Source organism: Penicillium hordei (genome assembly GCF_028827395.1).
Source record: "Penicillium hordei strain IBT 12815 chromosome Unknown utg000005l_segment0_segment0, whole genome shotgun sequence".
NCBI lineage: Eukaryota > Fungi > Ascomycota > Eurotiomycetes > Eurotiales > Aspergillaceae > Penicillium > Penicillium hordei.
Window position 1 is genome coordinate 1,005,842 of NW_026623146.1, and position 13,850 is coordinate 1,019,691.

At 49.3% G+C, this 13,850-nt stretch overlaps 4 protein-coding genes across 4 annotated transcripts; 1 reads left to right on the top strand and 3 right to left on the bottom strand.

Annotated features, from left to right (window-relative positions):
• Positions 1-1,082: 1,082 nt before the first annotated feature.
• Positions 1,083-3,742, bottom strand: anxc4 (annexin ANXC4; the record flags this gene model as incomplete). Its single annotated transcript, XM_056900386.1, has 2 exons — positions 1,083-1,373; positions 1,604-3,742. 2 exons carry the CDS (start codon positions 3,740-3,742, stop codon positions 1,083-1,085), a joined length of 2,430 nt encoding a protein of 809 aa, XP_056749054.1.
• Positions 3,743-4,405: 663 nt separating this feature from the next.
• On the bottom strand, positions 4,406-6,070 carry aspE (septin; the record flags this gene model as incomplete). The annotated part of the gene is made up of 2 exons (XM_056900387.1): positions 4,406-5,549; positions 5,613-6,070. 2 exons carry the CDS (start codon positions 6,068-6,070, stop codon positions 4,406-4,408), a joined length of 1,602 nt encoding a protein of 533 aa, XP_056749055.1.
• A 2,042-nt stretch (positions 6,071-8,112) lies between these two features.
• Positions 8,113-9,346, bottom strand: N7537_009334 (uncharacterized protein; the record flags this gene model as incomplete). Its single annotated transcript, XM_056900388.1, has 5 exons — positions 8,113-8,464; positions 8,521-8,682; positions 8,743-8,799; positions 8,849-9,179; positions 9,235-9,346. The coding sequence occupies 5 exons, from the start codon at positions 9,344-9,346 to the stop codon at positions 8,113-8,115; spliced, it is 1,014 nt and encodes a 337-aa protein (XP_056749056.1).
• A 1,781-nt stretch (positions 9,347-11,127) lies between these two features.
• On the top strand, positions 11,128-13,145 carry N7537_009335 (ABC transporter transmembrane domain type 1; the record flags this gene model as incomplete). The annotated part of the gene is made up of 3 exons (XM_056900389.1): positions 11,128-11,627; positions 11,726-12,526; positions 12,701-13,145. The coding sequence occupies 3 exons, from the start codon at positions 11,128-11,130 to the stop codon at positions 13,143-13,145; spliced, it is 1,746 nt and encodes a 581-aa protein (XP_056749057.1).
• Positions 13,146-13,850: the final 705 nt, after the last annotated feature.

Sequence of the window (13,850 nt, forward strand, 5' to 3'; positions counted from 1 at the left end):
TAATCTGCTTCAATACAAAGGGGTAATTACTAAATGACATGTATAAAATATCGTTTAGAAAGATCCGGGATCATAGTTGAAGCACAGACTCTCATTTCCACAAAAGTCTAGTGCCATCTATGCATACATACCATGTCAATGTAACCTCGGCTCGCTTATAAAAACATCTACTACCGCTGGCAAATCCGGTCTTGAATGGTGCAAAGCAGCGGAGTAGTAGTCTGGATTTCTGAATTTTATATTTAGCACTACCTCGTTATAAGTGCACTATTACAAGGCGTAATGGGAGGTCTCAACCAGTTGCTGGACATGGAGAGATCCATCATAATCTCCAGTGCTTCCCCATGACTCGCGCAGTGGAACATGCTTCCCTTGTAGCTCCGTGATAAAAATGAGGCTCTTTGAGGGTGCATGGCTCATATTATTTACTTGTCATAGAAGGTATAATATAAAACGTTAAGTCGAGGTGAAACAAGCATGGCGGCAAGAACGGCGCGAAATGGGGATTGAATCATATAGGCATTCAAACCACTACCGCTGTAGCCGCTAGACGAACAATTCTGATCCAGTCATCTCACCTACAATGGAGACCGTTTCTCTTCCTACTTCTACAGTGGCGTAGGCGTCTATGCAAACACAGCCATCCACCAACCCTAACTCCAACCTAGCAAACAAACCCAACACTAACTCACGGGCCTCCTCCCTCCACCTAATCTTTCTACTTCACGTTGAGTACACCTATTTATCCTACATCTCGCTCGGATTATTATCTGTTTTCTCAGTAAGCATATGGGTCCCATCCAATGCTGGAAACACCCAGTCCTAAGAAGCAGCTCAACGAATCCTATACATTTGCAATGCACTTTGTAAATAGAACCTAGGGCATAGGGCAATCAATAAGTACAGTACATGTATACACAAAACGAAATTCAAGGATAGAGATAATATACGCAAGAAAACAAAGTACAAACTAAAATACCACCCTATAGAGCAGGAATACACACCACCACCCCAAAAACAACACCCAGCAACAGTCAAACAGGACGAAAAAAAATGCTAGTACAATATCTATCACACCACACTCAAGCATTCCGCGCCAGCTCGATACAAAACTCCCCCCAATCCTGCCCACCATTCAACGACAGAATCTCCTCCGCAATAGCCTCCTCCAACCGCTCATGGTATCTACGTCGATACTCATTCTTAACAAGATCAAGATGTCTAGGCTCCCAATGCAGACGCACAAGCCGGGAAATAAGTAGCTCTGAGCGTTCACGTCCAGTTCGGGATTCGCGCAGGGCTTGGTGGAGGAGGAGGGCGTCGCGCATTGGTCTGTTGATTGCGCCGTTGAGGATGTGTGCTAGGGTTTCGCCCTGGAGATGTGTATGTTAGTTAAGGATTCAATTTCAGTCAGCAATCAGCCAGTAGTGACTGCAGGTGGAAGGGGAAGGTAGAAGGCATCAAATACATACCACAAGATTCCTCGATTTCGAAATCATAGCCCTGGTAAAATTATGCCCGTAATTATCCTCATAAGCCCTCAAAACCTCCCTCAAGTGCGAATCACTCCTCAAAACAATAATATGAATCATAGCAGTCTCACCCCCTCCCGGACAATAGCACGATGCAAATCCTGCACATCATCCCTCACAAGTCGTTTATCGAGCGGCTCACGTTCATCCTGCCGTTGTCCCTCAAGCGCAAGCAGAATTGCAACGCGGAATTTATCAGCCCTTAACTCAGAACGCATACACCGCTCGAGACTATTATCGTAGCGCGTATCACGGAAGGAATTCTTAATCTCGCGAATCGCAGCATTCGACCTGCCCATCAGCGACTCGATGAGTAGTTCGCGACGCGATGTCCCCGCTTGGTAATAGCAGTTCGCCCAATATGCCTCTGATTCCCAGCGTCCGAGGGCGGTTGCGTAGCAGACTTTTCCAAATGAGGAACTGCCAAGTTTGAGACGGAGGTGTTTAGCGAGGTTTATTCCTTTTCCTTGCATGCGCACGCGGGTTTTGTATTCCTGGCGTAGAAGCAGGATCTCGTCGCTGGTAAGTCGAGGGAGGATTTGGATTATGGGTTTGCTGTCTATGTTGCGTGTGTGGTTTAGGGCAGATTGCATGGCGGCAGCGTCTGGGCCGGCGTCGTAGAAGGAGACGCGTTTGCGACCGGTTGTTGGGGATACGAGGACTCGGGGGTCGGTGCTGAGGATTGAGGAGCTGGAGTCGTGGCGACCGTGGCCTGGTTGGCGGATACGCCGTTTGTCGTCGCGCTCTTTGTCTTTCTTGTCTTTGCTGCTGCGGGTGCGGGATTCTTTCTCGCTGACCGATGAGTGCGAGCGCGTGTGTTTACCGCGTCGGCTTGAGTCTGAGGCTGAGTTTCCGCCGTCGAGGGGTTCGAGGTCTGAGATGTCGTCGTCGCGGATGGAGGGGATGACTATTGGGGATGGCATGGGTGAGATGGACTGGTAAGTGCCGTGATACGGCTCTAGCAGTGGGCTAGCCGGAGGGTGGGCCGAATGAGATGCACTGGCTCCGCTGACTGCGAGGGTATTCGACGACGACACAGAGTGACTGTGTGGACGAGCACTCGATCGACTGCCACCAGGTGTGATCTCCACAACCTGAGGTTCTTGTTTCTGAGGTTCGTGTTTATACCGATACTGGTCTGGCTGCTGCTGGGATTGCGGCTGATACTGACCCTGCGTCTGCGGAATCGGTCTAGAAAACTGATCATGCGTAGAAGCAGGGAATATCGGCTTAGGCCCGGACCCCGACACGGGCACCGTCTTCGAAGAATACTTCACATTAGGATCGACCTGCGCATACTGGTACACGCCTGGGTTTGCATACCCCGCAGCCGGCGGCGGATAATTAGTATCACTCGCCGAGGCAGTCCGATAATGCGAAGGCGCATAACTAACATTCGGCGCCGCATACGGAGCCTGTTGGCCCGGCAAACCAGTATACTGCAGCGCGGGATTCACAGGCGCTGGAACAGCCCCCGAGCTAGCGGGGTATGTCGACGCCACTGGGAACGCTCCGGGCATACTAGCCGGGCCTGCGGGCTGCGAGGAAGGCGGCACGTATCCAGGACGTTCGCATTCCGGCACAGAGGCCCAGTCAACCGAGCCGGCAGGGTAACCCGGCTGTCGCGGGGCAGCGGGGACGAACTGCGTGGGTTGGGCATAGCTATACCGATTCGGGCGCGCATAGCTAGGATGGCTTCCCGGCGCATCACCATAAGCCAGATCATCAGCTGAGTCGTCTGAGTCGTGTTGATTCACGCGACTGCCACGGTCTGGCGATGAAGGTCGACGTCGATGCGACCGCGACGAAGCCGCCGCAGAACCGCGCTCCTCGTCCGAGTGTTCATAGCGATCATCGCGACGTCGTCTTGAGCTTTCTGCGCCGCGACGTCTCGACTCCGAGTCCGAGTCTGAGCGGTCTACGTCGTAGCGGGGGGTTCTTGGGGCGCGCGAGACGACGGGGCGGGGCTCGTCGTTGTTTGGTTCGCGACGTCGCTCGCTGATCAGCTTGTATTGGCGCTCTATTTCAGCTTCTTCGTCAGGATTGTAGCCTTTGCTTCTTGGGGCCGCGACGGCTGGGGAGCGGGAGCGATGGGAGGGCGAAGGCGAGGGGGAGGGGACTCGGCTGTCGCGCGACCGCGACCGTGAGCGCTCGCGACCAGGGGATTTGGATCGGGTTCGCGACCGTGGGTCGTTCACTTGGAGAGACATTGTTGGTCCAATGGGGTGGTTTGTTGATTTGATATTCAATGTTTTCAATGGGTTTATTTTCTTTTTTTTTTTTTGAGAGGCCTTTGGTCACACAAGAGGAGAGTTGAACTGGGGGGTTTCTTTGTGCGATGTCCGCTAGGCCATTCTATACTTACAGATATGAAACCTTCTCTCTACTTATGTGGAAGTAAATTGAGAGAAAAAAAAGGAAAGGAAAGAAGAGACAAAGTGAGAGGTTTATAGCACCTCGTATTCATCGGCGCCAACTTCTGAAGAGCTAGTCTGTGATTCTTCACTCATGTAGCCAAGGATTAGCGGCTCTTATTGGCTTACAGCTGAACTCACGATCGTCGCTGACCAGCGCTTCAGCCGCACAAGACCTCTGACCAATGCGCATGTCAGATTGCAAATAAAGCCGAGGGGTACGTTAGTACATCACTACATTTACTCTCTCAGAATTAGGATTCAAGATAAACTATCAAATTACCGTGCAAACAATAGATGAACAGCACTAGTACAGGTTCCGGATTTCGAAACATTTTGCCAGAAGAGAAAGGAAAAAGCAGGTATGGCATAAAAAGAAGCCTTGCGAGGTGCCAGGCCGCGAAGAATGGGGGTATGTGCGGGAAGAGAAAACTATGGGAAAGGAAGGGAGAGACCCGTTTATCGCATGCGACGGCCATCATAAGGTCCCTGGCGGCCACCGTAGTTTTGCTTCTGGGCGGGCGTCGTCGACTGTCCATTGCGGTTGAGGCGGTTGGTTCTCCAGCGCTCATACCAGACCACGCGGCTGGCCTCCCGCAGCTCGGAGCGCCAATCGGAGAAGACGGAGTCCTTCAGGCGAACAAAGTCACAGTGCTCGGCGTCATATGGATCTGCAAAGCCCCAGGGGAATCGGCGACCGACGGGTTGGTCTCCAGCTGCCAACGAGTGAGGGTCCGGGGACAGAATCGAGAAAGGAACGTGCTGGTTGGTGACCTGCGACGTGTTGGACCTGCGAGTGCCCTGGCTGAGCTGCGATGGCGAGCTGGGAACATTTTCGCTTGCGTCCTCGGATTCTTTGGCTTCGCTGGCATCTCCAGTCTCAGTCGACTCGGGTTTAGTCTCCAGCTCCAAGACTTCATCCTCATCCTCGTCCGCACTTTCGGACGAGGAGTATTCTTCCTCTTGGTCCTCCAATGTCAAGATCTCAAGGGGGTCGATATTGGCCTGCTTCAAGCTACTCCAGACCGCCTTGCGGAGGTAGTTCATGTGGGCGGAGGTGATCGTATCCGCCTTGCTGATAACCGGCACCACTGTGGTCTTACCCAGCACCGTGCGTAAGACCTGGATATCCAGGTTCTGGTCCAGAATCCCAACCACCGATGCATCAGTGGCCTTGGACGTGCCATTGGCAGCACGCTCAGCCATGGCGATGTTCTCGTCGAGACGCACAGGATCCAGAAGTAAGAAAGTGCAGTGAATGTGGGTATCGCGGGCACCGGGAGAGCGGATAACCTTCATCTCCTCGGCGAGGGTCTCCTCAAACTTGCTCTCCAAGAAGCCTGTCACGCCACGCAGCTGAAGATCTGCGATGTTCCGCTCCAAACCTACAGAGTCCCACAGGGTAAGTCCGACACGTTCTCCGTCGAACTCCGTTTCCAGGTATTGTGACGCGAATCCTTCCCAGGCCGAGGTTTGACGCTCAAGCTCTTCGACCTCCTCAGGGGTGCGCGAAGGATGCTTATGGGCGGGCATGGCCAGAGCACTGCGGAGGAAGTTGATGAATGAGGTTTTTCCCGAGTTACGAGCACCGATGACAAGCACACTGAACACGTTCCCATTATTAGCTGATCTGTTTCGGTGTTAATGTCACATCTTGGCGACTCACTTGTATGAGGTGGGGTCCTTGCGACGGCGCACCCGGCGGGGACTGTTCACGGTGCTGGCAGCACTACTAGCATAGCTATACCGGCCACGGTGGGTCATGCTCTCAGCGCGGCCATAGGGATCGACGCTGTTGATTGAACCAGCCATAGAGGGTGATGCGACAACTCCAGACTGTGGGCGAATTGGGATTGGGTCGGGGAACTTATCACGTTCCTCACCTCCAAAGGTTTCCAGCTGCGGGGCGGGGGAAAGATCAGGCAAGCGGGGAGGGACTTTTGGGGCGTAAGACTCGCGCTGACGACGCATCTCATCTTCCATGGCTTGAGTTTTGGACATCTTTTTGCGGGAACCGGAAGATTTGTGCTCGCCTAGGGGTTCGGTGGATTTAGAACGACGAAGGAATCCGAGGGAGGTGCGACGATTAATGTCTGTTTCAGGTGCCTGGCGCGTAGTTGCCATTTCAGGATATTTGTCTGTTCTTTTCTTTCCTCATTAGGTTCTTTTTCTTGTTCTTTTTTTTTCTTTTCTTTCCTGTTCTCTTGCTCTTTGCTCTTTGCTCTTTTTTCTTCTGATCACCAGTGCTGGGGTTATGCTCTATCAAGGAAATCTCGATATTGCCAGAACCCCTCACGAGATGTCAGGGGTATGGAAGCTTGGGAACCACCACTCACCAATAAAACAAAGTGATATATATCGGAGTTCAACGGCGCTAATACTGCAGATAGTGCTGAGATCCGGTGGAAATGGAGCGATTCAAAACTGCTCCGAAACTGGACAAAAGTGGGATTCAATCCAATTGCCAATTCGGGGATCGGATTTCTCAAAAAAAAACGGAAGTGTCTGCGACAGCAAAGATATGAAAAGAGAATAAGCGAGAGTGGTATCAATCAAGATACAAGTTTCCCAGCCAGTGGGTGAAGAGGAATTGAAATTGGGACTTGAACAAAGTTCAAAGTTCCGAGTTCCTCTTTGGGGGGGGGGTGGGCAGAGGGAGTTTGTTTTTTGTTTTTTATTATTATTGAAAATAGGCCTGCTCACAGCGTCCAGCAACAGCGGCGCTTGGAGAAAGTTGAAAAGAAGGGTGGGAAAGAAAGAGAAAGATTTAATTTGACTATTTTACGATACTAAGGGGAAGATCGAAATCTGATGAATATCGAAAAGACCAAAAGAGCATTCAGGGGTAAAAAAAAAAACAGTCACCCTCCATCTTTGGTCCGGAGCGGTTGTTCTCCACTTGGAGCTTGGATCGTTGGTCACTGAACGCCGGTTCGTCCAATTGAAGCTAAGGCCCTTGTAGACGGGATGTTTGGATTCTCGTCTTTCAACTGTCCAGAGGAGAATCATGATATTGAATAATATCCGGGTACCCGAATACACGAATACACGAATACACATACACATACACATACACATGGTAAGCACGTTCTCCCCTCGTGGCTAAGAGGGGAATCTGGAACGTGCACTATGGGCCGTTTTAAAGATCTCCACTTGTTGTCCATAATCTTACGGAGAGATACGAAACAATCTGATATATCGCTCAAACTGGAGATAATGTTTATCCGGATATATTACAAAAACAGAATAGTTCAGAGTTAACTATAATATATGGAAGTATGGAGTATGGAGTACCTAAGGACATGTTTGTCTTGTTTGCAGTATATGCAGATTATGCCCCAATTAGTCCCAACCTCAGCTGAAGTCGGACATGCTACGGAGCAACTAACCGAAGCTAACCTCTCCTGTCCCTAGGGTAAAGCCATCGGCTCAACAATTGCTCGCAAACCCGCTATTGTATGTACCGAATCAAACTAACTACTCCGTTTAATAACCATATCGAACCCGAGCCGGCATCTCCAATACGAGCTAGATCAATTTCTGAAACACGGCAATTTAAGATCTCAGCCCAAACATAAGAGCTCCTCCAAGCCTATTGTGACGGGGGTGGGGCACGCGAGAATAGGCTCCCGGGCTGGAACACGATGAACTATTTTCTTGGGCATTTCCAGTCAAAGTCTTTATTTGCCTTGTATATAGTACATTCGAAATATGTTGATTCCTCGTGTCAGTATGCAGTATGGAGTATGTACATATACAACGTACTCGCTAAAAACATCGCCCTTCTCACCTCGAGAACGGAGTGGATCCAAAGTGGAGGGTGGATTTCCCTTGCGTGCAGGAACTTTCTTTCTGAGAACGGTAAAAGGGATCCGGGGAGAACAAGAATAAGAATCAAACCTACCTTCGAATGATCCAGGAATTGATAATAGAATCTCCTTTTCTTTTGATTATTCGGCATGAGGGAATAGCCTGGAAGCTGAGGCATCACATTTTGATTTTTATCTAGAGAATATCACAAGGCTGAAGGACAAGCTCTCAATCTAAACAACAGTCTTTCCACTCTTATCAGTCTATACTAAACTATATTCTCCTATAGAATGATCATTACAATATACCCACAATCCACAATCCGCCATCAACCCAACCCCATCATCCTCCAACTCTCACGAAGTCGCATTCACAGAAAATATCCTGAACGGAAGCACAAAGCACGGCTTAGAAGGACACACCAACTCTCTATCCAGTCCCTTGAACTTAGGACCATTAGGACCAGCCACATTTTTAGCCTCACCAAAGATCGAAGGCTCATTAGGCGGCTGGTCATCGCCCCATCTCCCATTGAAATCCAACCACGCCACCGGATCTTTGGAGTTCACAGCCTTGAACGCAGCTGTTGTTGTGTTGTAGGTGTAAGTATACACATTGAGCACGGGATCCCACAGCACGCCGCGGTCAGTATAGTCCATCAAAAATCCTGCAGGGAGGTTGAAGCCCGGGATGGTGTGGTCGTGTTTTCTGGATATCTATCAGTATTGACATTCCAACATATTTTAAAGATTTTCTGCGTTTACCCTGCAATCGCGTAGTTTGCATGCGTGCCTCTCGCGGAGTAGGCATACGGTCGCTTATCCTTTTTTTCAACGGCCGCGTAGGTAAATGCCTGCCCGCTGGCATGCTGGCTGTACCATATTGCGTCGGGTGTACCGTTCACGAAGCGGATCATGTTATGTTCCCTGTTTGTTTTGGTTTTCTTAGCCAACGAGTAGCTCTACATCAGTGTTCTTCGCGCTAACCAGTCTCCGATGTGGTCACCAAATTCTAAGCCTAGGACCCTGCCGCCTTTGTTGAATCTAGGATCAAGTCAGTACAAAGCCAGACTCGGGATACAGCTGAGCTCACGCATAGAAGTAAAAGTAGAACGCATCAACGGTTCCATTGCCACGATCTGCGATAACAATGACACTCCCTGTACCATTACCTATTCGCCCCTGTGAGTCCGGTCTGACACCCCGGAACCAAGCTGGTTCTGGATTGGCTTCGATGCCCTCTAGTGATGTTAGGTAGACGCTTGTATTGCCCATGGAATTGAGCGTGTCAAGGTTATTTAGGTTTAGTGGCGTCTGCACTCCCTCGATAGCCGTCCAGTTGACATTGGGTCTGGTATGATCGAGCTGCTGCTGAATATCGCTTGGCATGTATGTTTCCTGGCTATGGAGCCAGACCAAGGGTGCTGTAAAGCCGAATAAGCAATACAATATCAGAAATATGGGTTTTAGCTGGCTTACCGTATTCCAAAACATATGGTGGGACGTCGGGTGTAGCCCTGTCCTTGAGTGATGCCCAGACTGGTTGGGTTGGAGATAGACAAGCTAGTGCCAACGGTGTAAAAAGACGCATCTTGTGTGACAGTTCTCAAGTACTAAAGAGCGACGAGTACTCTTTTATGCCCTTTAAGAGAAATAATCAAGACTTGTTACCTTATAACGATGTTTTATCTAGATTTTATTAGCATGACGTCGTCATGGGGATGGGATTGTATACCGTGGGCGAGGAGCAGTTAAACTAAATTCCGAGTAATAGATGTCTATAATCACAAGGTCTTTTGTTATCCAAGTGACGCCATAGATCCCTCGAGGTGACTGGTCTCCTTGACGGCGATCATGCCAGTGTCCCGAGCAGCAGATCACAGCACTTCAACTTGGATTTTCAACCTCAGACAAGACGGCGAGGCCACGGACAACCCAAGGTGTACTCAGGTGGCATTTCTCCTGCAATAGGGTGGGATTGTTGGAAGGTTCCCTGACTACGTCCTTTATCCTCCGGCACAAAGTGTATGCCTTATGCAACCCCGAGGAATGTGAGCCTTATATCGGGTGCCCCATGAACAGGTGGGTGCAGTAGTAATAGTCGTAATTTGTTGCTTGCTGGTCATAATAATAGTGCGATCTGCGAGCCAGATCTCATGGCTGAAGATCATTGCTCTAAATTGCTGTTGGGCTGACGATGTCACCTGCCCGTGGACCCATCACAACGAAAAGTTCGGGATGGGGTCGAATTAGGTTGAGTTGCTTGTAGTGATATAGCCTCCCGATGGATATTGTTATTTGTTATTTGTAATTTTTATTTGTCTTGGGGACCCTGATGTGTGCATGGCGCTCCTCGGGTTAGACGTATAGAATGGTATGGTTCACCAATAGCATCGCGTATCTGTACTGCCGTTGACATTCCTCAATATAACACGCTGTGATGATCTCTCTTTACCCTATTGGTAGCTTGTACTCTAATCTGTTCACGTCTTCAGATGGAGTGGAGTATTGGAGGGTAGTTTAAAGTATAGGAAGGTGTGAAATTTGAAACTCACTCAACTCACTACAAGCCTTCAGGAATCATTTTATTTGACTATATACAAGACTACAACGCTAGCTTTGGCGATTTTACTCTATTAATTCTATGTATTTGCTTTACACATCATATTATCAGTTAGCGTAGTTAGCCTTTTTCCGTCGTACCATGAAGCTTAACTATGAAGCAGCTCGGATCGGTCACCAATTGAGAATATATTTCAACCTCTTTCCCCAAGTCAGTGTAGATATCCTCTCGTGTAAATCCCATGATCAAAGAAAATTGTTGGAATCGAACTGATTACTAGTATTTGACGTCGAATTCTTCTCCCACCTACTTAATACGTTCGTAGTTGAGAGTATACACTGCTGGGTAAACTTGAGCATTTTTTATTTTTATTTTTATTTTTATTTTGTCTTTCATTGTTCGACTCCAGACTGATAACAGTTTCGGCCCTGTAGTAGATAGCGCGTGCCATGATGGCTTTGATTTTACGCTATTGTTCGAACAAGCCATACTTGGCCTCGTTCGTGCGGTCGCATCTCTCCTCGTGTGTCCCTTTCGATTGCGAATTCTAGTCAAGAGAGATGTGCGCACTCAGCCTCACAAAATGAGATTGGCAAAGTCGGTAAGCACTTTCACATCACTACTCGGAGTCAAACACGAGGTAATTTCGATTTCACCTCAGATAGCTGCCTTCGTTTTCGCCGCGATTCAACTCGCCCTGCTGATCAGCTGGGCAAAGAAAACTCGGCCAACTGCGAAGTTCTCTGTCGCATCAAGTGCAATTAACTTGGTAGTGGCCATGCAAATTGTGGTCTTGTCGTGGGTGAAAGATGAACGATCGGACCGCTTGGGCTCTACGCCGGCATCCCGAGCGCCGCTTGGAATTCCCATGGCAGATGTGCCGAGCGTTCAAAGGTCCACTTGCTTTGATGGCACTTCCACGCATATTCTTGATCGGATTTACCTTCTCACAACCCTTCTTGATCGCATCTGTTCTCAACTGGCTTGATAACTCACATAGCGCGAGCAATCTCGGTTACGGCCTCATCGGCGCTAAACTTCTAATATATTTGGGAATGGCCCTCTCAAACCTCATATACGACCAGATGTTATATCGGTTGGTGACAATGTTTCGAGGGACGGCCTCATCAATGATCTACGATCATGCCTTACACATCCCCGATGGCACTCTAGGGGATCGTTCTGCTACGGTGACTCTAATGACTACCGACGTGGACCGGATCATTGCCAGTCTAATCACTTTGAATGAATTCTGGGCGCGGACGATTGAAGTGGGCATTGGCATTGCGCTACTCGCGCTCCAGTTAGGGTGAGTTTGCCTAATGCCATTAACAATCGTTCTCAGTAAGAATTCCCTTTTCGATTCACATATGAAACTATTTGCTGGAACTTGATAATAGTCTCTAGTGGCGGAAGTATCTATATCTCGAAGCATATAGGGGGACATCAGAAAGTATGGGTGGATGCTGTCCAGCAACGCATATCAATCACCCGCTCACTGCTGGACGGTATCCAAACTATCAAAGCGACTGGCTTATCTCAAACCTTTGTTCGGCTTGTACAGAGAAAAAGGGCTGAAGAAACCCATCAAATGGCCACGTACCGATGGAGTGTGGTCTGGAAGAATATGATCCAGAATCTGCCTTGGGCCTTAGCTCCAGCTTTGACCTTCGTAGTCTATGCTGCCCAAGGAAAGGAGCTGAATGCTACCAAGGCGTTCAGTAGTTTGTCCATTATAACTCTTTTGACTAACCCGGCCTCGAAGCTATTGAGTGCGATTCCTTCCATAGCGGCTTCGTCGGGATCCTTTGATAGAGTACAAACATTTATTTTACTGGAAACCAGTCCTCAACACACAACGGAGGGCCTTTATCGCACGAGAGAAACGGAAGTTGACGCATCTCCGCACATCGCCGAAATGCAATACATGTCTTTCAAGGGCCCACCAGACACAACCAACCTTCAAACACCTGTCATCTCAATGAAAAATCTCAGCATTCGCCCATCCTCATCGGCAAAAATTGTCTTGAGAGATGTTAATTTAGAAGTCCCTCTCGGAGCACTGGCCATCATCCAAGGGCCGGTTGTATTCAGGAAAATCGAGGCTGCTTCGGGCTATACTTGGCCAAACAGTTTGCGAGACAAGGTCAACGACAGTGAACATTCGACAACCGGCTTTTTACGCTCAAACACCGTGGGTCCCAAGTGGTACCCTTCCTTCCTTCACGTCGTACTTTAGTACAGATGAATCTTCATCAACCCTGCGTCTCCGCTTCAGCTAGGTGAGACCTTCTTTTTCTCATTCATACTGCCTCCCTCCGATTCTGTTCGAATCCTGTTGCTGCTAGAGCATGTCTTACAATAACGAGGCTCCGGTTCTAGTCCCGAGCAATCGGAAGACGTTGCAACCAACACGGCTAGTGATATCCATAAACTGGCCCGGATTCTCACTGACCAACTCCAACAACACCATGGCTGCTGCCACCAGTGCCATACGCAGCAGGAGAGTGAGCATCAAATGCATCATACGGAGCATCTTAGCCTAGGAAAGTATATAGACCGGATTCAGGCAGATGGGAGATACCCGGATGTTCTTAGTGCTGCGACGATGGCTAGACGAGAGGACAACCTAGCCGGACAGACCAGCACAGACCGAAAACGGGAGATCTATACTGGTATCAATTCAGCCACGCCTGACGCTGGTCCATTGCACCTCGGCCTTGTTTCCGACCATGAGCCGGAACGCCCGACCACGGTGACTTTTGATATCGATAGTATCGTGGGATTGTTGCATAGCCTAGCAGTGGCTAAACTTGGAGTCCGGTAGAACTCGACTCAGATGCCCGTCTCTGATCTTCGTTCGGGTCTGCACCTTGATCCTCTTCCTATATAATATATTGGAAGCAATGGTCGCGCTCATCACGTCCGACTGCCGGTGCATAAGATCCCGCATTATACATTTGGGCGGCTAGTCGGATTTCGAGGATATCTCTCTTTGCTTCCTATTCCCGCAGCTATACCGGGAGGAGCAGCAATCTAGCTGCCTCTGTGATGATGACTTTCGGATTTGGATAGACCAAATACTCCTCCCTGCAATCTATCGCCATCACGACGGTTCACTTGTCCATCATTATACTGCTAGCTTTGACCACAGCCGGCTGAATGCTACGGCCCGGGAGGTTGAGATGCGCTCGCAGCGAGTGAATCCAGTCGCTCTGCAGCAGCTTCTATTCTATTTCCTCCCGCCAAATGCACTCGCGCTTGTGTGGGCAAGTATTCTAGAGACCACCGAGAGCGCTCGACTTCAGCAATTCTCGTGTGTGATTATCCTCGTCCAAGGCACTTGAAGACATTGAACTCAGCTTTCAAGTCAGCCTCGCGTAGACTCTCAATTTGCAACCGCTTTCACTCCGTTCCTTCGTTTCAATGCACTAATACACAACGCACTATCCCTTCAATGACGTAAAAGTTATGCGATCCTCCAAGCCTTACAAAGGTCCATTTAGGTGGAGGCCTTGAATGGACACCCTAG